We start from the raw sequence: 24,020 nt of genomic DNA on the forward strand, positions 1-24,020 counted from the left end.
GCAATAAGAGAAGAAAAAGAAATTGAAAGAATTAGAGTAGGCAAAGAAGAAAGTAAGTTATCACTCTTTGCAGATGATACGATGATATACTTAGAGAATCCTAGAAAATCAAGGAAAAACTACTTGAAATAATGAACAACTATGGCAAAGTAGCAGGATACAAAATAAACCCACATAAATCATCTGCTTTTTTATATATTACTAACAAAGCCCAAAAGCAAGAGATAGAAAGAGAAATCCTGTTTAAAGCTACGGTAGACATTATGAAATATTTGGGACTCTACCTGCCAAAACAAACCCGGGGACTATATGAACACAATTACAAAACACTTTTCACACAAATCAAGTTAGATTTAAATTGGACAAACATCAGTTACTTGTGGGCAGACTGAGCTAATATAATAAAAATGACAATTCTAAATTAATATACTTATTCAGTGTAATACTAATCCAACTATCAAGTAACTATTTTATAGATCTAGAGAAACAATTATCAGAATTAATCTGGAGGAACAAAAGGTCCAGAATATCACGGGAATTAATGAAAAGAAATGCTAGGGAAGGTGTCCTAGCCATACCAGATCTTAAACTGCATTATAAAGGAGTAATCATCAAAACCACTTGGTACTGGCTAAGAAATAGAGATGTAGATCAGTGGAATACATTGGGTACACATGACACAGTTGTCAAAGACTACTGCAGTCTAATATATGATAAACCCAGGGACTCCAGCTTCTGCAATGCGAACTCACTGTTTGACAAAAACTGTTTGGGAAAACTAGAAAATAGTGTGGCAGAAACTGGGCCTACATCAATGCCTGACACTGTATACCCGAATAAAATCCAAATGTGTAACACAATCTAGGTATAAAAGCTGATTCTATAAACAGATTAGAGGAGCCAGGAATAGTTAATTTGTCTGATTTATGGAGAATGGAGGAATTTATGACCAAATGAGGGAGAGAACATTAAGAAATGCAAAATGGATAATTTGGATTACATTAAATTGAAAAAGTTTTGCACAAAGCCAATCCGACCAAGATTAGGGGGAAGACAGAAAAGAATTTTTACAACTATGTCTGTGATGAAGGCCTCATTTCTAAAATATACAAAAGAACTGAGTCAAACTTCCAAGAATACAAACCATTCCCTAATTGATAAATGGACAAAGTATATGAACAGGAAGTTTTCAGAGGAAGAAATTAAAGCTATCTGTAGTCATATGAAAAAAATGTTCTAAATCACTTTTGATTAGAGAGATGCAAATCAAATAGCTCTGAGGTACCATATCATACCTACGAGATTGGCTAACCTGACAAAACAGGAAAATGATAAATGATGGAAAAGATGTGGGAGATTTGGTGGAGCTGTGAAGTGATCCAACAATTCCGGAGAGCAATTTGGAACTATGCCCAAAGGGCTATAAAAATGAACATACCTTTTGACCCATCTAGGATTGTATCCCAAAGAGATGATAAAAATGGGAAAAGGACTCACAAAATATTTATAGCTGCTCTTTTTTTGGTGGCCAAGAACTGGAAATTGGGGGAATGCCCATCAATTGGTGAATGACTGAGCAAGTTGTGGTATACATATGTAGTGGAATACTTTTGTGCTATAAGAAATGACGAACAGACAGACTTCAGAAATACCTGAATAGGGTTATACAAACTGATAGTGAATGAAGTGAACAGAACCAGGAGAACATTATACACAGTAACAGCCACAGTGTGCAAGGACTGTTTTTAATAGATAGTCCTCCACTGCACAGCAAGGACCTAAAACATTTCTAAAGATGTCATGATGCAAAATGCTATCCACATCTAGAAAAAGATGAGTGGAGCTGGAATGCAGAATGAAGCAGACTATTTTCTCTTTTGTTATGTTTATTTTTATTTAGTTTGTCCCATTTGTTTTAATTCTTCTGTGCCACATAACTAATGTAAAAATGTGTTTAATAAGAATGCATGTGTAAAGCCCATATAAGATTATATGAAGTCTTGGGGAAGGAAGGGCTAGGGAAAGGGAGAAAATTTAAAACTTATGAAAGTGATTGTTGAAAACTGAAAAAAAATAAATAAATAAATTTGAAAAAAGATAAGACTACAGTAATAGTTTGACAAGGATGAATTAGAGAGGAAAGAGACTGACAAAAGGGAGAAACATTTAGAGATTTATAATAGTATAGGAGAGAGGTGATGGTGAATTTAATAAGGATACTGATTATAGGAATGGAGAAAATGAAATGGATTTGAAGATTGAGGAGGGAGGTATGGGAGGTAAGGAAGTGCTATAAGAAATATTCTGAAGGCAGAATCAACAAAGGTGAGAGAAAAGAAACTTGCATGCTAGGCTGATTTTAAAGATGGTGGTGTCCTTAAGAAAATAAGTAAGTGCATAGTGATGCCTGTGGTACGGGAAGGTTCAGAGGAAAAAAAATACTTGTTAAACCAATTAAGATTGAGATACCAATGATATATCCAGGAAATATTATATGAGGATTAGTATCATATGATAATTTGTTAGGGATAATAGGACTACATTTTTAGATTAGAGAAGGGAAGTCTTGTGGACATGATTGGTATATTCAGTATTTGGAGGTCTGTCAGGTCCAAGTGTGACTAGGAGTACACAGTAGAAATTTCAGAGTGAAATTTAGGTTTGATAATGGAAAACAAAACAAAAACTTCTTAACATTTGTAGTCATGCAAAAATGAAATAAGGTGCCTCATGGAATAGCAGCTTCCTCTTCTTTGGAAGTCTTCAGATAGGGACTAGATGACCACCATACCAATACATGGAACATAGACCATATTTCCTTGCAAACTTAGAGGAAAATATTAGTGTTGACTATTATCCTGGGTATAGTGCCAGGGTTCCCAACTTTTTAAACTCTATGTATTCACTGACTTTCAGTAAACTTTCTAACATTAGAAACTATTTCAAAAAAATCCTATCAAAGTATTCCCCATGCTCCCTGACAAATTATTTATAACCCTGGGGATACATAAGCTAGTGGAAATTTCTATATATTCTTGTCTATGATGAGCATTTGTCAGGTATGTCATAGTAGAGATTCTTTTTTGGGGTTAGGGGTTGGACTAAGTAGGAACTAAAGAAACTTCCAATATAGGCATTCTGTAATTTTGGGACTAGATCCAAGAGTTTAATGTTGCTGTATAAGTGGAGTACAGAAAAGAGATTAAGGGGGGACAGAGCCAAGATGGTGGAGTAGAAAGACACATATACTCTAGCGATTCCCCAGAGCCCACAAAATAACTGTAAAAAATGACTCTCAACAAACTCTAGAGCAGCAAAAGCCGCAGAACAATAGAGTGAAAGAGGTTTTCAGCCAAAGGTAATCTGGAAGGCCACCAGAAAAGGTCTATCTCACAGGATGCTGAGCAGTGCTGAGCCCAGCCCTGGCCCCACAGCACTGGGAGGAACAGGGCCTGAACAGACCTCCAGGGCAGAGTTCCCAGCAGGGAGGGCCCCAGATCCCTCAACCACAAGAAACAAAGAAAGCTCCAGAGGTCAGTGTGGGAAGGCTTTCCCAGCTGGGCAAGAGGGGGATGGGGTTCCTCTAGCAACAGTCCCAGGCAATGGCAGCAGAGGCAGCAGCAGGCTGCAGATAGCTACAATGCCTGGGAAGCAATCTGCGTCCATTGTCCGGGCAGCTTTGCTTAAAGCCTCTGCTGGTAGGGAGCAGCTGATCTAAACCTCAGCCCTTAATGACAGCTCTGCCCCCACTCAAAGCCCCTGTGGGAATCAAGCAGCTTATCTGAATCTCAGCCTTGAGCACAATACCAGGGAAAGGAGGGGCAATAGGACCCTCCTCTTGACTAAGGATTCAGAAGTCAAGTAGTGGCTGGGAAAATGCCCAAAAAAGGGAAAAAAAAATAAGACCATAAAAGGTTACTTTCTTGGTGAACAGGTGTCTTCTTCCATCCTTTCAGATGAGGAAGAACAAGGCATACTGTCAGAGGAAGTCAAAGCCCCTGCCTCCAGTGCCTCCAAATGGAATGTAAAATGGGCTCAGGCAACAGAAGAGCTTGAAAAGTGAGTTAGCAGCTTGCTAAAGGAGAACCAAAAAAATGCTGAGGAAAATAACACCTTTAAAAAGAGGCTAACTCAATTGGAAAAAGAGGTTCAAAAAGCCAATGAGGAGAAGAATACTTTAAAAAGCAGAATTAGCCAAATGGAGGAGAAAGTTCAAAAGTTCACTGAACAAAATAGTTCTTTAAAAGAGAGAATCAAGTTCAGGGAAGCTAATGACTATGAGATAAACCAACTAGTTAAGAAACAAAACCAAAAGTTTGAAAAAATAGAAGATAATGTGAACATCTCATTGGACAAACAACTGTCCTGAAGAATAGATCCAGGAGAGACAATTTAAAATTATGGGACTACCTGAAAGTCATGATCAAAAAAGAGCCTAGACATTATCTTCCATGAAATTATCAAGGAAAACTGTCCTGATATTCTAGAACCAGAAGGCAAAATAAATATTGAAAGAATTCACTGATCACCTCCTGAAAGAGACCCGAAGAGAGAAACTCCTAGGAATATTGTGGCCAAATTTCAGAGTTCCCAGGTCAAGGAGAAAATAGTGCAAGCAGTTAGAAAGAAACAATTCAAGTATTGTGGAAATACAATCAGGATAACACAGGATCTGGCAGCTTCAACATTAAGGGATCAAAGGGCTTAGAATAGGATATTCCAGAAGTCAAAAGAACTGGGATTAAAGCCAAGAATCACCTACCCAGAAAAACTGAGTATAATAATTCAAGAGAATAAATGGTCATTCAGTGATATAGAGGACTTTCAAGCATTCATGATGAAAAGACGAGAACTGAAGAGAAAATTTGACTTTCAAATACAAGAATCAAGAGAAGCATGAAAATGTAAACAGGAAAGAAAAATCATAAAAGACTTTCTAAAGCTGAACTGTTTACATTCCTACCTGGAAAGAAAATATTTGTAACTCTTGAGACTTTTATCAGTATTTGGGTAGATGGAGGGATTGTACATATGCATGCACACACACACACACACATATGGACAGAGAGTACAGGTTGTGTTGAATCAGAAGAGATGATATCCACAAAAAAAAAAAAATTAAGGGGTCAGGGAGGGAGGAGAAAGGGAGAAGGGAAATGGGGCAAGTTATAACTCATAAAAGAGATAAGAAAAATCTTGTTCAATGAAGGGGAAAAGGGAGAAGGAGAGGGGAAAAGTGAAGCTTAGTCTCTTCACATATGGCTTAAGGAGAAATTTACATGCTCACTAAATTTGGTATGAAAATCTATCTTACACTATAGGAAAGTAGGGGAGAAGATGACAAGTGGGGTAAAGGAAATGATAGAAGGGAGGGTAAATGGGAGAAGGGAGTAACTAGAAATAAACACTTTTGGGAAGGGTCAAGGTCAAGTGAGGGAATAAAAAAATAAGGGGGGATAGGGTAAGATAGAGGGCGATATAGTTAGTGTTACATAACTTGATTATTATGGAAGTCTTTCGCAAAACGACACATATTTAGTCTGTATTGAATTGCTTACCTTCTCAGTGGGGATGGGTAGGGAGGGAGAGAGAGAGAGAAGTTGGAATTCAAAGTATTAGAAATGAATGTTGAGAATTATTATTACATATAACCAGGAAATAAGAAACACAGGTAATGGGGTATAGAAATTTATCTTGCCCTATAAGAAAAGAGAGGAGATGGGGATAAGGGAAGAGTGGGGTGTGATAGAAAGGAGGGTACATTGAGGAAAGGGGTAATCAGAATGCAATATTTTAGGGGTGGGAGGAGGGGAGAGATGGGGAGAAAAATTGCACATGTTACAAAGTGATATAAAAGCAATTAGTATTAAAACAATTGACTGAATTAATTACTGAGAATAAATCAGAGACATCTTTAGTTTGGGGAAAAGAATTTTAGTCTAAGTTTCCTAGAGGAAGATAACCTCAGGTAAAATTTGGCATTGATGGAAAAGTTAAGGTTTTAATGGTAAATTTGATTTTATGATTGTTATTTAATCAGGAACTAGAGCATGTATAGAAAAGCATGTAAACCACTTAAGACTTGCCTCAAAAGATGTTCCTTAGCCAATGTGAAATTATAGTCATATCTGAAACCTGGTTATTGGAACTTGCTATTTTAAGATGCTATGGGACTATTAACTGACTGTTCTTCTGAGTCTAACTCCAGGTATGGATAGCAAGAAAGGCGGTCTGAGCCTCCACATCATGATGCCAGTAAACCTGTGAGATGATGGTATGAACTGCAAAAGGTGATCTCATGGAAAAGATGGGAGAGCAGCATTCAGTCTGGGCTAAGGTAGGATTCTCCTGACTCAATTTCCCCACTGACACCTGGCAGACTTTAAGCCTGACTGAATGCAAGTTGACAGTCTATTCCTGCCTGGAACTAACATGAAGTTGGGGAGATATTGTTTCCTTGCAATGTCCCTACTCTTAATGGCAATTTCCTATAATCAAAAGGTTTGTAAGCTTAATACTAGCGCCATTAAATTATAGATTGTTGGTAGGGGAACATCCGAAGTTAAGGGAAAATTAAGCTATTAGGCTTAGGACTGTAGACCAACAACAATAAGTTAGGGTCCTTTAATTCTTAGTAAAGAGTGGAGACAATTAGGTTAAGGGCATAGTTATTATTTGTGTCTCAGTTGGTTAATGTTAAAAAAATTGTTTGTGTTCTATATTATAAATGCTTTAAAAGAAGTAACACCTGACCAAAAGTTGGAATTGTATTATGTGATATGAACTGTGTTAAAAATGAAAAATAAATAAACAAAAATAAATAAATTAAAAAAAAAGAAAGCAGATTAAGGTTTTGCACATACAACTTTGCTATCTACATGCAGATGAATTTGAAACTTGTGAGAATAGAGAAAACCCCCCCCTTCCCCCCAAAAAACAATAAAAGCAAAAAGAGAAGAGAGGCCTGTGGATTCCCATGCTGAGGTAGCAGCAGGGAGAAAATGACTCATCACAGACTAAGAAAAGCGTCAAGGAGAGGCAGAGTCAAGATACTGGGATGAATCAGAATTTTTGTCTAGCTCACCCAACATGCTACCTCCACAACAACATAAAAATGTCCTAGATTGAATTCTAATCAGAAAAACCAAGAAAAAGACATAGTGAATATTTTTTCCAGCTCAAAGGAACTTACAAAGATAGATGGAAAAATCAATGGACACTGAGGTGGGGGCTGGCTAGTATTAGAGCATAGCAATAGCAGAGGTAGCCACATTGGCTATAGTAACAGAGGCAGCATGGGAGACAGTAGCTTTGGGGATAGCAATTTGGAGCATCCTAGAGTTCTGGAAAGGGAGAAGGGCTTTAATAGATCACCAGGGCTGGAAGCACTGGGAAAGAAAGACATCCCAGGGGACATGTAGACCAGTACTGAGAAAATAAATGGGATTCAGCAGGCAGTTTTGTCATCCATTACCTAATTTCAGGGCACAGTTCCACAATGAAGAGGAGTGTCTGCAATCATAAGCAAGAGAGACCCTAGCTATGTACAGAGCAGAGAACACCTTGCAAAAATTTAGTTGTGTGACTCTAAGCCCCAAGAGCAGAGGGGCAACTTAATTCTAACCTTTAATTCAGTACAAAGGCATACAGTCAAATAACCATGGCAGGAAAACAATACCAAAGAGGAACCAGAGTTCAATCACTCTGACCCTGTAAAACCTACCAGCAGGTTAACAGTAACAGAACAGTAGAAGTCTGCTGAAACTCGACCACCCTCTGCTACTCTGGTTTTCAAAATACCTTTTTTTAAAGTCTTCCAGGAATTTTGTGGGGCTTCTGTCCAACTCACATAGCTTTGAAGCTTTGCTTGTAACTGTTTTGATGTCATTTCCTTTTTCTGAGTTTGTGTCTTGATCTTCTCTGCCACCATGGTAAATTTTTATGGTGAGGTTGTTTTGTGGTGGTTGTTGTTTGGCAATTTTTCCAGCCTATTTATAAACTTTGAACTTTATGCTAAAGTTGACTCTGTTTGTGATGTAAAGAGAGAGAGAGGGACACAGTCCCAAGCATTTGACTTTTTTGCACTGGTGTTTTCAGAGGTAATTCCAGGAGTTTGGAAGTTTTTGGTGCTTCCAAAGTGGTATGATACTGGAAGATATGTGGTCACTGCTCTCCTGGTCCATTGATTTCTTGGGATTGCAATTGATATTGCTCCTCAGAGCCCCTTCTCCATCAGGACCAAAGGTGCTCCTCTCTTCCTGTGACCTCTAGCTGTCTCTGGATTGAGAGCTGCCAACCCCACTTTTGCCTATGCCACCATCATTCAGTCCCATCCTTTGTGTTACATCCACAAGGATTCTGGGCCAGCCTCTGGCCCAGTGTCACAGATGCCCCCTTTCAACCTTGTAAGTTATCATGAGATGGAAGAGTATCTCACCTTAACTTTTTGTTGGCTCTGACTTTCTAGAACTTAATTATTTTGAAATTATTTGGAGAAGAATGTTGGGAGAGCTTGACTGAATGTATCCTCTCCTCTGCAATTTTGACTCCATCCCTAGAACCCTACCCAATAAAATTCAGATTATTTATTCAGTCCCCACCCCCAATGCCTTGTCCCCAACCTCTACTCACTGAAATCCTTTACTTTTTCCAAGGCTCTGGACCCCTTATGCTTCTTTCACGATGCCGACTCTGCTCCCCTTAGCTACAATGAACCCTACTTCCATATCCCTCTGTTTGACTTCTATGCACTTTTTCATTTTAATGCTTAATTATAACTATTTCTGCATCTGTCTCACCCCTTCCTCTTAGTTCATAGGTACTGTAAAGAAAAAAAACTTGTCCTTTTTCATCTTTATATCTCCAGTGTATTGCATATATAAGATACCAACTATATATGTTTTAACTAAATTGAATTGATATACAATATTCTGAGGTATGTAGAGGAGCTGCTGTAATAAGTTTCACATATGAGTAAATAGATATAGGTTAATTACTTGTTCAAGTAGCTTTGGTTGAGTCTAGATTTAGACTCAAATTTAGATATTTTGATTCCTATTTTATTTTTAAAGAGATTATGTAGATAACGAGTGCTTCTGTATGCAATGAAGTGCAATGTAAATGTCAGTTGTTTTTGCTGGAACATATTATCTCTTTGTAGGATAGAAAAAGCAAAGACATCCGTCTTTGTTTCTACCATGATAAAATAACTGTGAATAATGAATATGAGAATGGACCTCTCTATTACTACTATCTTTGTCTTTTCATCTACAATTCCTGGATATAATGCAAGCTACAATAAACCTTGTCATTATCTGTTCTCCAAAACAATATATGACCAACTAATCGTAATGACCAATATTGAAAGATGATTCAGTTGCATTCTTTTGGAATGTGGATAGTTTGTTGGGAAAAAATCAGTTTATGAAATCTTTTTATAGTAACTTACCTAAGTGATATGGGGTCATATATTCTACAAGCTCCTTGATCTCCACAAGTATTAGTGGCCCATTTCAGACATGTTGAATCTATCACTGCTCCAAAATAAATAGGGGCTAACATTCCTCCTGCAATATCAAGTAACCAAACGTCAAACTGAAGCAGGGATTCCTTTGTCATGAATCCCTTTAGTAGCCTAGTGAAACTAATCAATTTCTTTTCAGATTAATACTTTTTTTGCACATAAAATAAAATTCATAGGATTACAAAGGAAAACAAAAAGATTGAAAAATGATTATTAAAATATTGAACATTCAGAGACCCCAGGTTAATCACTAAATTTATTCAGAACAAGTGAGGCTGTAGTCCTCTTGTACTATGCCTTAGGAAGACCATATCTGGAATACTGTGCTCAATTCTAGGTGCTTCTGTGTGGACTCATTAAAATTCATCCATGCCTTTCTTAAAATGCACACATAGAACACGGTGTAATATATGTAGCATGAGTAGGAGAAAGTATAGAGAGATGATCTGCTATTCTAAACACTATAGCCCCCAGCTCTTACCTTGAACCTGAGCTACAAACATGGGAATAAGAATTTGGAAATCATAGCTGGGAATGTGTTGAGGGGCAATTAGTAAGGGCATTCCAAGAGTATACATCTCTGTTCCCTTATTCAAACTACTAGGGAAAAAAGTGTCTGTCTTTGTTTATTCCACATCTTCTCCTCTCACTCATTTTTCCTCCCTTTTCAGTGCCTTCCAACTTTATTCCTTGATGTTTCCAATTTACTTAAATGCCACAAATCATTCAATTCAATGCTATCATTCACAACATTTTCGCACCATTTGGTAATGTTGAACATGTTATCCTGCTGGATGCTTTATCCTCTCAGGGTTTTCATGGCATTACTCTCACTTTGTTTTCTCCTTATATGACCATTTATCAGTCTCCTTTTCTGGAGTTATTTATCTCTCTTTCCTTGACTAGATCCCAAAGCTCTGCCCTTGCTTTCTCTTCTTACTATACTTTTCCTCAAAGTAACAACAGTTTCTGTAGGGTTAATCATCATCCATAAGCATATAAAACTCCAGATATATACATCTTGCCCTAGGTTCTCTCCTGAGTGCCATTATAAATCACTGCCTTTTGTACACTTTGATCAGAGACTCCTGTAGATATTTCTAACTAAATATGTGCAAAACAGAACTCATTAACATCCTCTCAAATTCCCCCAAATCTGAACTTTGATATTCCTGTTGAGTGAACCACTATCCTTCCAGTCAGCAAGGTTTGCAACCTCAAAGTCATCTTTGAGTCTTCATTTTCCTTAATGCCATATAGCTAAGCAATTGCCAAATTTTGTGTGTTCTGCCTCCATCACATCTATTGTATTCCATTCCCTCCTCTCTGCTTACACAGCAACAACCTTAGTTCAGTTCCTCAGAACTAAAGTATTATAATAAACTCCTAATTGATCTTACTTGGTCAGATTTCTCTACTCTGTTTTATCCTTCACACAATGGCCAAAGTAATATGCTGACTATATGATACTCCCTATTGCATAAACTACAGTGACATCTAGTTATATCTAGAACCAAATACAAACTACCCCTAGATATTTACAAAACTTTAAAGCCTGACCTCAATCTAATTTTCCTGTTTTATTATATATTATTTTGTCACTCACTCTATCATTCAACCAAATTCACCTCCTATCTCTATACCTCTATATCATACTTCTACCAATTTCTTGCCTTTAAGCAGGTTTTTCCCATGATTAGAAGGCATTCTATATTCACCTCTAGCTCTCAGAATTCCTAGATTCTTTCAAACTTCAGCTTATATACCATTTCTCATATAAAACCTTCCCTGATCCTCCTAAAAGCTAGTGTTCCATCCTTTGAAATGGCATTGCATTTATTTTGTTTTCCCCTTTTATTTATCTATGTACATTTATTTTTGTAATATTCATTTAAATAATTTTGATTTCCAAATTCTATCTCTTCCTCCACACGTCTACCCATTGGAAATGCAAGCAATAAGATATTAATTATACATATGAAATCATGCAAAACATTTCCATATTAGCCATGTGGAAAAAGATAACATATAAAAAGGAAGAAAAATAAAATTAAAACTATGCTTCAATCTGCACTCAGAATTCATCTTTCATCATGGATCTTTGGAATTGTTTTAGTTCATTGTCTTGCTCAGAGTGGCTAAGTCTTTCACAGTATGTATAATGTTTTCTTGGTTGTTCTCATTCACTTTCAATCAGTTTACACAGGCATGAACTCAGTATGTCATCACAGTCATAAACTATGACTTGTTCAGCCATTCCTCAGTGATCAGTATCCACTCAATTTCCAATTCTTTGCCAACAAGAAAAGTTATTTAATTCTTTTGTACATATAGGTCCTTTTCTCTTTTCTTTGATTTTTTTTTGGATAAAGACCTAGTAGTGTTCTTGCAATGTAATAATATAATTGTGGAACAAGAAGCCATAAATATGAAAAATTCAGGGAATGTTGGACAGACTTCTATGAACTGATGCAGAGCAAGGAAGCAGAACCAGAAGAACAATTCATTTAAAAAGTTACCAAAAGTATATAAAGGAAAATGAAAACCTTTAAAGACCCTCAGAATTCTGATGAATTTAGTGATCGATCATGAATTTGGAACATGGGAATGTTTAGCCTGGAGAAGAAAAGCCAGGTCTTTGGTGGGAGGGGTATGATAGCTATCTTTTTTTTTTTTTTGCTGTTGAGGGAAGAACTGAGAGCAAATTGAAGAAACTGCAAAAATGCAATTTGAGGCTTGATGTAAAGAAAAGGTAGATTACTGGTGTCAAACTCAGAAAAGGATTCCTACAGCTAGCATATTGGCTTAGAAAATCACAAATTAATATTATCTATGTTACATTGTATACTTATTTTGCTAAATGTTTTCCAATTATATTTTAATCTGCATCATGCCCTATGGACAGTTTGAAAACTCTATGTTAGGTAGCAACTAGAGCTACCCAAAAGTTATCCAAAACTCTACCCAAATAGCATTATATCAAAGTGCCAATAATAGTTTCTCAGCTTCATTGTATATCTTCAATTATATGATAACTTTTCAAATATATATTGAGAGTTTTTTCATTGGGTACAGGTTAGGCTACAGGACCATGGTTTTCCTTGCAACTTTGAAATTCCATGATTCAGTATATACATAACTTCAAGTCTTCTTACTCTCAGAAGAAAGGTGGCAGACTATAGATGCATATTGGTCAATGTATAGCTTTGCTTTGGTTACCTTTGGTACGAGAGAGGGTTTTATTTTGGAGCACTGGAGAGTCTTTAAGAAATGTAAGAAATTATCAGAAAAATCATATTTTCTTAATTCATAAGAGAATTATCTCTCAGCTCCATGTCAGGTCTGACATTTTGGAATTCCTTAATTCAGGTCTCTTTTCACAATTTCACTTATTCCTTTGATGTTACCATCATCCCCAGTCATTCCATTTCAAAGGTCTTTCATTGCGAAATATTTATTTTCCATCATCTCCATCAACTGTCAAAGCTTATTGGTTTTGCCCCCACATTTCTCATACCCATCTTTTTAATCTTCACTCAGCAACCATCTAGTTTTAGAAATTCATCATCTCATACCTGGACTACTGTAAGAGCCTCCTAATTTTTCCTCCTTCCTCCAATCTCTCCCTCTCTCAGTACTTCCTTCACATAGTCGCCAAAATTCACATCCTAATGTATAGGTCTGACCATGTAACTTTCCTGCCAAAAAAATTAAATCCAGTGGATGTTTCCAATGAAAGGAACTAGTCCTCAGCCTAAATGTCAGGGCCTTCCACAATTTTACTTCTATCAAACTTTGCCTCTTTATTTACAATGCCTTTCATTGAAAACTTTTTTGTTTTAGCTAAGTTTGACCGTTACCTGTCCTCTGATTTTGCTTACACTCTCCCACAACTGGTTAGGATTCAGTCTTTCTCCTTTAGATTATTGAAATCATTCCTCAATTCCAAGCTCAGAAGCTTCATGTAGGCCTTATTGATTTTTTCAGTCAAAAAGGGTAACTTGCCACTTAGATTTTTCTAGAACACTTTTGATCCATCCATTGCCCCTATTTCAATATATTTTGTATTCTATTTATGTATATCTATTCCTTTATTAGTTGGTATGCTCTTTAAAGGCAAGATATGTCAAGTCCTAGTATCTCTAACCCCTAATGCAATTTCTCACATTTAATAAATATTTGTCGCATTTAATTTCATAAACATTTTTGAATTTTGAATTTGCAATTTAAAAAATCATACCTAGTGCTCGCAAACTCAGAGAAAACACACCTAGTGCAAGTGATTTCAGTTGAGGCTCAACATTCCTGAAATATAAACAAAGACCAGTAAGACATCTTCACATTATGTAATAAACACAATTTTTATTATACTTCATATGCTTGCAATATTGGTAAATCTTCTAACCAAGTAATACTTTTAAATGATCCAATTTAAAACTGGTATATGTAAGCAATGACTCAAAATTCATTAAACCTTCCACAAGGATTAAAATGTCTACTTTTAAAGACATTTGAAAGCTATATTAATATATAAGAACATGAAGCTAGTGAATATTAATAAATTGGAAAGATTTTGACTATGGACCAAGTGATATAATATCATATAAAAATTGAATTGTGTAATTATAGATATGCTTGTCACCAGAAAATGAATTGGGGATATTTAACAAGAGAAAGTACAAATAAGAGCTCTCATGTGGCAAAACATTAGATAGAAGTTATGGGGGGGGTGTAGAATTTATCTCAATTTAAAGTAATTTCCAATAATTGCAAGTGAGCTAAAATGGAATTTGTTTCCCTGTAAATAATGAAGTATTTAACTACAGGTTATATTATTATGGGTCATGGACATTTTATAGGGAGCTTATTTCATAATCTCCTAGAAATGTGTTATTGTTGTAAACCAGTCATGACAACTGAGGAGGCCAAAATAACCCAGAGATTTCCTCAGTCAAAATAAAATGTTTTATTTGTGTAGAAAAGAGACAAAGGCAACATTATTTTAGAATATATCAGATTATTGGCTATGATGCTTCTAAAAAAATAAGGAGTGAGAAGAGCATAGAGGAAAATGAGTGAGACGACAGCATGAGTCCCACTGAGCAAAACCATTCAGATATTATTTGTAACTGAAATAAAAGTAGATGAGTATTGGAAGATACATATTGGCATTTCTACGATGATCTATTCTCATCAGCAACAATAGTGGAACTACAACATTTTTACTGTACTATTACAGTATCCCCTGTACTATGTGAGAAAAACATCACAGCATTTAAGAAAATAAAATCTTTGACAATATTTAGGCCAGACCAAATACATACAGGAGAAATGGGTTCTGGAGATAACCCACTTAAAAGTACTCAATAATAAATTTCTAGCTTCTTATAAAAGCCTAGATAGAATTGCTAGAATCTTTGTCTTCTGTGTTAACATGCTCTTGAGTGGAACTTGAGAAAATTTTAAAAAGCTGCACTTAACTGGGGTTGCTTCAAATTCATGCTTTTAAATTTCAATAGGAACATTACTATAACAACACAAACTTACTGCTTCTCTCTATTAGACTGCCACATGACACTCCCCCATACCTTCCACTGAGGACCTTCCCTTATACTTGACCAAAATAATGAGGACATTCACTAAAGGATCCTTCTTTGACCCTCCTCCTTCCCTCACGTTGCTCTGACATAATTTCCTATTATCTCTTCTTTGACTCTAGCTTCTGATAATGAAGTGCCCCTTCTAATTGCCAAGGCAAATCCCTATACATATGTCTTTGATTACATTCACTTTTGTTATCTCCAGAAGACTGTACCCATCATTACCTACTCTCTCTATATATTGGCTCCTTCTGCCTACAAACAGACTTAAGTCCGATGCATACTTAAAAAATTCTTGCTAGATCTCACATATATCGCCTTCTCACTACTAACATTATTAGTTAGTATTACTAACCTTCCTAACTCAGGCCTATGTTGAATTATCATAGCTCTTGCCTGGATTACTACAATATTATTCTGACCAACATTTCTGCCTCTAGTCTCTCCCTCACTCAGTTCATCCCTTACTAAACTTCTAAAGTTATTTTCCCAAAGTTTAGGTCTAATTATATTAACCTCCTCTACCTCCCAACCTCCTAATTCTGATCTCTCCATTATCTCCAGGATGATTTTTTTTGTTTGCATTTGCATTTCCACTTCTTATAAACTGCTCCTTTACCATTTTCCAATCTTTCTGAATTCTTCTCTTTTCTATGCCCTCTGTGATTAAGTTATACTGGTCTATTTGCTGCTACTCCCCCACAACATATCATCTTTCATCTTGAGGCCTTGTCAATGGTTGTTCTCCATGCCTAGACTGGGCTTTCCACTCTATATAATCTCTACTTTTCTTCAAGATTTAGTAAGCACCATCTTTTCCAGGGAAGTCTTTAATGGTGCCTCTAGCTTCTAGTATCATCTCATCTAGTACTCTTTTCCATTGATTTTATACACACACACACACACACACACACACACTCACACACGTGCGCATAAGAGTGTGTATGGGTGTGTGTATAGCTGGATATGTAGGGTATGACTTATCTATGTTGCCTCTCGCATTAAAATGTGAGCTCCTTCAGGGCAGAAATAATTTTTTCCTACTTTTTGTATCTTCAGAGTTTTGAAACTTCTGTCATATAGTAAATGTTTAATAAATATTTCCTAATTTATCAGTCCTCTCACTTCAGTTGGAATTAATTTTTATCTCCATCGAAAGCTATCAGCAATTTTATATAGACAGAATCACTAAAAATTGACATTACAAAAGCCTTCTTATATCTAGGTAAGTTTTTCTCCTAAATGCACTCAATATATGATCATCTAGAGAAAGAGAATTTTGCAGTCTCCTGTATCCACCAAATCTACTTTTGTTCTTGTTGTGGTTCAGTCATTCCAGTCATGTCTTACTCTTTGTGACCCCATTTAGAGTTTTCTTGGCACAGATACTAGAGTAGTTTGTTATTTCCTTCTCCAACTCATTTTACAGATGAGAAAACTGAGGCAAACAGGGTTGAGTAACTTGCCCAGGGTCACGTAAGTAACAAGTGTCTGAAACTAGATTTAAACTCAAGGAGATGAGTGTTCTTGGTTCCACACCCAGTCACTCTATTCACTATACCATCTCACTGACTCTAAAAATCTGCTTTTAAACAGTTGTAATTATTAGGAAGGTTTTTCTTACATTAAGTTTAAATTTGCCTGTCTGTTACTTGTACTTATTGCTTCTAGTTCTATATTCTGAGACATAGGAAGTCTAGTCAACCTTTCATTTTATAGACCTTCAAATACTTGAAAATTATTTATAATGTCTGTCTGATCTTCCTTTTCCCCCATTCCTGAATAAGCTGATTTTGAAGAAACTCTCATATAAACAAGAAACCCTTTCCTTTCTGGAAGGATATTTTTAGTGATATTCCACTCCTTCACTGCCATTGTTTTCTTCTTGAAATATTTGTAATGTAAATACCTGAAACTTCTGGGTAGTTCATGTCTTTGTTCAGTTATAAATTCTTGAAAAGGAATATCATTTGTCATGGAGGTAACATAAAAATATCAACTTTTTTTTCTTAAATAAGAGATTATATCAGCTAAAACTGACATCAGAGTTTAGATATTTACTATAATGAATACGAATCATTTTTTAAAAACAGAAAACCAAAATAAAGTAGTTTTGCCTCTAGAAAGAAACCCACCATATAACTCCTAGGGTAACTTACTCTTTCCAATTCAGTATTTCCTAATTTTCATGAAAATAAGGAAGGTCAATGTAACCTTTTTATGTTTGATTCTTAAAGAAAGACAGAATTATTTGGTGACTTATATACAGTGATTTTCATACTACTTACTTAAAAACCAGCAAAATTCCAGGAGCAAATCCTATTCCATAACAAAAATAAGCCAAAGATTGCACTACCACATAATAAATATACATTTTTGAACAATCTTTTGTCCTTGAACATTCACCCAAATGAGCTGAAGCATTTCTGGAGTGGTAATTGTTAACTTCAATGCAGCTACAGTTATGAAACACCTAAAAACAAATTTTGATTTATTACAGAATGCAATTTACAAGGCACAATACAGAATTGAAAAAGTCTTTGTAAAAAATAAAGGATCAATCAACTAAACAAAATACTAGAGATTTGAAATATCTTTTATTTGTCTTTGATTTGATCACAGTTTTAGAGTTTGGAGTTCATTTATATAAACTTCATAGATAAGGAAACTGAAATCTAAAGAGAGGAAGTGAATTGATCAGGGTAACAGAAATAATAAATTATCAAAATGGACTTTTCAACTCAGGTCCTAAGACTCAAATTCAGTGCTCTTCCCACTACTATTGTGACTTAGATGAATGGTAAATTGGTTTCCTTCTACCTCTCTATGTACTTTATGGTCTTATCTATCAATGAAAAAATATTTGGAAGAAACTGTTACTTTCAGACTAGTTATTTAAAAAAAAGCATCAGTATAGAATATCTAAAATGCAAAAGGAAGAGCAATTAGCTGATCATCTTAAAATACCATGCTCCAACCTCACCAAAACTTAATCACATTTGTATTCATCTCTTTGACGTCAATTTTCACTTATTTACTGTTATGTAAGAGCATTAACTCACAATTCTTTATTCATGGTTTGTTGTGATTGTGGATCAAGATTTGATAAACATTTGTATAAGTTAATAGAAACATATATGTACACACATACACACATAATATATATACATACATGTAAGTTTGAATCTGTATAATTATGATTGTATTTATGCAAATGAGAAAGGAGATTTTCATATTTGTGTTGTTCACAATCTCCTACTTTCTCAAAATGCTTTATATTAATATTGTTTATATTTTGTATATGCTTATATAGATAAAATAAATTAAAAATTACATATTAAATAATTATAATGTAACAAAGACTATAGTACAGTTGAGGATAAAAATAGGAAACTATCTCAGAACTCAAGGAGTTCATATTCCATTAGAGGGCTACAACACATATAAGCCAGTGGTGGCATTTTGTTTTAGAAAATTACAGCAAATTTAAATAGAACCATAATAGAAGAGATTGAAATACCTTTTCATGGAACTAGGATAGGGTTTATGTGTTTGGAGTTTAATTACTGGAAAAGGGAGGAGAAGGTACTTACTTGGCAATGCAGAAGAGAGAATCATAACCACCATACATACCATGTCCTTTCCATGGCCTACTGAAGATTTACATCCAGCTAAACAGGGTGAGATGTAAGAGAGTCCATCATCCCCACAGACAGGATCCCATACGTTGGCATCACAATTGCAGTTTGAATTGCAAAAAGAAAATGGGACATTTTGAAAATCTGTCCCTGGGTTATTTCTGTAGACAAAATGTAGACATTTATCAGAGATAAGGGAAGGATCAGAGCAAATTATATACTAAACAGATGAAGAAAACAAAGATGATAAAAATAACACAAAGGCAACATTCTAAAATATACATTTGCCTCTATACTTACAAAAAATATCAGGACATATCACAGTTATCAAATATAACTTAAGGAGGAAAAATAATGGAACTAGTTAAGGATTTTTGAAGAGATATCATTTTTCCAAAAAAGAGTATTGTACAGATAGGTTTAAGTTCAGTTTTTCATTTTGTGTGTAATTGGCTATATTAACCCAGACAATTCAGTACCCCTCTTTTGGTAACAACTTTCTTATCTGACACAGATTATGAAATTATATTAATGAAAATATTCATGTATTCATATTATGTAGTATTTGAAATAGGTAGCATTCTATCGTATTTGGAAACATGATTAGACATTATGATCAGATTTCATTGTTGTCATATTAAAGAGCTTGGTACAGTATCTGGCATATTATAGGTGCTCAAAATGTTTCCTTTCTTTCTAACACTCTCCAGTAGCATTTTGCAGTGCTTGAGAGTTTGCAAAGTCTTTTATGAATATTGTCTCATCTTATCCTAATAACACTGTGGGATTTATCTTCATTTTACAGGCGAAGAAATTGAAGTAACCAGAGGTTAAGTGACTTTTCCAGGTCACATGCTGAGTTAAGTTTCTGAAGCTGGGTTTGAACTGAGATCTTCCTGATTCTAGTTCCAGTACTCTGTACCACCTTACAGCATTCCATCAATACATACCCATTATAGGTTACTGTTAACCCAGCTACTGGTCTGTTTCCACAGTCTAATGTCAAAATCAGCATCTGTACAGCATAGCCACAACACTGAGAAATGAGGGACAATTTGACAACTCCAAATATATCCAATTTGAATTTTCTGGCAATAAATCCTCCCAGGAATAATGAAATACAAGTAGCAGGAAACAAGATTATTCCTGAAAAGGAAAGAAGAGGGGGGAAATGCTGAAAGTTTGTAGCTATAGCTCTCTGACAAATGTTAATCAATACAGGTATTTTCTAACTGAATTGCTGAAAATCACAGAGATAGGTTGATATTCTTTGTCCTTTGTTGCCTGTATTGACTGCCTGTATTATCTGTTTGCTTATCTCTTGAACTGGAGACAGATAAACAAAAGACTGTCATTTGTCATTATTGTGCTTTTTCGCTACCTTCTCTATCTACCTTTATGAGTAGCTCTAGTCTGGGGATTAGTTTAAAATTGACATAAAACTCTGATTTGAGTGATCAGTAATCAATTTGGGCATCACTAATGGCCTGGTATGATCTGGTTAAAATAATGCAAATCTGACATAAACCTCAATTCTGTGTTGGGAGAATCAACATTTGTTTTCTGAATCTCTCAGGTTCGATTGGTCTGATTGTCCACCTATCAAATTACTACGTTGAGGACATAAAAAACAAATTAAAAAAATTTCTGGTCTGGTTTGAGATTTACATAAAAATTTGTGGCCTGTAATCATTTTCTGAGGGATTCCACAGGTTACTCAGTAATTCTGATCTGGTAATTCAGAGAGCACTTATATATCCATCACCTTCTAGTTAGATTATTTCTGGTTAGATTTATTCCCATCATAGTATTTGGTCAGGTTACTACTCCTTCTAAAGACATCCCTTTGAGTTGTCTACTATTTAGACAGAAAAAAAAATTCAAGGTGGTCATTGAGCTATCTTGACTACTGACTAGTCCTGGGGTGGTCTGGAGAAAGATATGATAATTCTGATTGCAACAGTTGCCTCTAAATTTGCAAGTTAAATTATTTCTGGTTGACTCTACTACTGATAAAAGAGCTCTGGTATGGTTAAACTTTGAAAAAAATGAATTGTGAAAACAATTGAAATCCTTGACTTTGGAAGACGTTGTGCAATTAAAATCTTGTTTTTACTTGATTTAATTACTGAATCTTCATTTGCTCTGATTTTCTGTGGTTACTGAAGCTCTGATGCTGACCTGTAAAGCAATCTTCCACTATCACCTTAGTTATTTAGGAGAAGAGAAATTTCAAGAGTTAGCAGAAAAAAAGTCTGAGGATTCCAACCTCTCCTCCCACCCACCTTCATACTTTTGTTCATTCTTCTGCCAATGGTGGGTTGGATCAAGGAAATTTTGAAAATCCTATGTAATATAATGCTAATAATTGTATTGCTTTTATTTTACTGTTATATTAAATACTTTCCAATATTTGAATCTGTCTGTGGAAATGCTTATCAGAAAACTTGTATTCAGGCATCCATGAAGTAAATCAATGGTGAAGATACACATTTCATATGATCTAGTATCAGAAGCAGAGAAAGTCATTAGAAAATTTTAGCATTGCCACAAATTTTCCTGTGACAGTAAGCCATGTAAAAAGCTAAAATCTCTTGAATTTAATGGAGACATTAAAAATTTAGCTATAGTTAAAAATATAAGCAATCCTGCCTCAGCTATATTACCATTATTTACTTTAACTATGACATCTAACTTTAAACTTTGTGTGATTTGATTAATTCTTGCTCTATCTGCCTACAAATTCCAGACAAAATCCCCTAATATTTGATGATCCAATTATTATTTTACCTGTGATAGATTTTCCTGTTCTGCTAGCAGACCTTTGGTCTACAAAACTCTACCTTCCCAAATGAGATGGATGATTACTTTAAAAGATATCAATTGCCCAGACTAGCAGAAGAGAAAGTCGAATACTTAAATAAACCCATCTCAGAAAAAGAAATTGAACAAGCCATCAATGAATTTCCTAGGAAAAAATCACCAGGACCAGATGGATTCACAAGTGAATTCTATCAAGCATTTCAAGAACAGTTAATTCCAATACTATATAGACTATTTGGGAAAATTAGGGAAGAAGGAGTTCTCCCAAATTCTTTCTATGACACAAATATGGTTTTGATACCAAAACCAGGAAGAGCCAAACCAAAGAAAATCATAGACCAATTTCTTTAATGAATATAGATGCAAAAAAATAAGACTTTAGCATAAAGAATACAGCAACTTACCATGAGTTAACATTATTAAAATTATTGATCATATCAAAATAAAACTAATAGAAAACAAATGATTATCTCAATAGATGCAGCAAAATCTTTTGAAAAAAATATAACACACATTCTTATTGAAAACACCGGAGAACATAGGAATAAATGGAACTTTCCATAAAATAATAAGCAGTATCTACCTAAAACCTTCAGTAAGCATTATATGCAATGGGGATAAGCTAGATGAATTTACAATAAGATCAGGGGTGAAACAATGATATCCATTATCACCACTATTATTCAATATGGTACTAGAAATGTTAGCTGTAGCAATAAGAGGAGAAAAAGAAACTGAAGGAATTAGAACAGGCAAAGAAGAAACTAAGTTATCACTCTTTGCAGATGATATGATGACATACTTAGAGAATCTCAGAGAATCAAGTAAAAAAAACTACTTGAAATAATAAACAACTTTGGCAAAGTTGCAGGTTACAAAATGAACCCACACAAATCTTCATTTCTATATATTAGCAACAAAGCCCAACAGCAAGAGATAGAAAGAGAAATCCCATTTAAACCTAGGGTAGACACTATATAATATTTGGGAATCTACCTGCCAAAACAAACCCAGGGACTATATGAAAACAATTACAAAACACTTTTTGCACAAATCAAGTCCGATCTAAGTAAGTGGAAAAACATCAGTTGCTCATGGGTGGGCCAAGCCAATATAATAAAAAATGACAATTCTACCTAAATTAATTAACTTATTCAGTGCCATACCAATTAGACTATCAGATAATTATTTTGTAAAGATAGAAAAAGTTATACCAAAATTCATCTAGAAGAACAAAAGGTCCACAATATCAAGGGAACTAAATGAAAAGAAATGCTAGGGAAAGGGGCATAGCTCTACCAGATCTGAAATTGTATTATAAAGCAGCAATTATCAAAACCACTTGGTACTGGCTAAGAAAACGAAAGATAGACCAGTGGAATAGGTTAGGTACCCAAGACACAGTAGTTAACGAATATAGCAATCTACCGTTTGATAAACCCAAGGATTCCAGCTTCTGGGATGAGAACTCACTGTTTGACAAAAATTCCTGGAAAAACTGGATAACAATGTGGCAGAAACTAGGCATAGACCAATGCCTGACACCATACACAAGAATAAAGCCCAAATGGGTACACGATCTAGGAATAAAGATCTTTTTGACTAAAGAAGAGATAGAGAGCATTATGAAGTGCAAGATGGATAATTTTGATTACATTATATTGAAAAGTTTTTGCATAGCCAAACCCAATGCAACCAAGATTAGGAGGGAAGCAGAAACCTGGGAAATAATTTTGCAACTAGTGTCTGTGATAGAGGTCTCATTTCTAAAATGTATAGAGAACTGAGTCAAATGTACAAGAATACAAGTCATCCCCAATTGATAAATAGTCTAGAATATGAACAGGCAGTTTTCAGAGGAAGAAATCAAAGCTATCTATAGACCTATGAAAAATATGGTCTAAATCACTATTGATTAGAGAGATGCAAATCAAAAGAACTCTGAGATGCCACATCACATCTATCAGATTGGCTAACATGACAAAACAGGATGATAAATGTTGGAGAAGGTGTGGGAGAGTTGGACCACCAATCTGTTGTTGGTGGAGCTGTGAGCTGATCCAAACATTCTGGAGAGCAATTTGGAACTATGACTAAAGGGCTATAAAAATGTTTATACCTTTGACCCAACAACACCGCTTCTAGGACTGTATCCCCAAGAGATCATAAAAATGGTACAAAAATATTTATGGCAGCACTCTTTGTGGTAGCCAAAAACTGAAAATCAAGGGGATGCCCATCAATTGGTGAATGGCTGAATAAACTGTCAAATATGAATGTAATGGAACACTGTTGCACTATAAGAAATGATTAATAGGAAGACTTCAGAGAGGACTGGAAAGGCTTATATGAACTGATGCTGAGCGAAAGGACCAGGAGAACTTTATACACAGCCACAACCACAGTGTGCAAGAATTTTTTCTGGTAGACTTAGAA

At 35.3% G+C, this 24,020-nt stretch overlaps 1 protein-coding gene across 3 annotated transcripts in view; it reads right to left on the bottom strand.

Moving 5' to 3' along the window:
• LOC140533611 (solute carrier organic anion transporter family member 1B3-like) overlaps window positions 1–24,020 on the bottom strand; it is an 86,809-nt gene that overhangs the window by 9,135 nt on the left and 53,654 nt on the right. For all 3 annotated transcript variants that reach the window (XM_072653559.1, XM_072653558.1, XM_072653560.1), the window contains exons 10-14: window positions 19,712–19,907; window positions 18,757–18,922; window positions 17,412–17,596; window positions 13,764–13,828; window positions 9,449–9,566 (exon numbers count right to left, since the gene is read on the bottom strand). In XM_072653559.1, the coding sequence (XP_072509660.1) occupies window positions 9,449–9,566; window positions 13,764–13,828; window positions 17,412–17,596; window positions 18,757–18,922; window positions 19,712–19,907 (730 nt within the window). The remainder of the gene's footprint in view (window positions 1–9,448; window positions 9,567–13,763; window positions 13,829–17,411; window positions 17,597–18,756; window positions 18,923–19,711; window positions 19,908–24,020) is intronic.

The sequence above is a fragment of the Notamacropus eugenii genome, chromosome 3 (genome assembly GCF_028372415.1).
Source record: "Notamacropus eugenii isolate mMacEug1 chromosome 3, mMacEug1.pri_v2, whole genome shotgun sequence".
NCBI classification, from domain to species: domain Eukaryota; kingdom Metazoa; phylum Chordata; class Mammalia; order Diprotodontia; family Macropodidae; genus Notamacropus; species Notamacropus eugenii.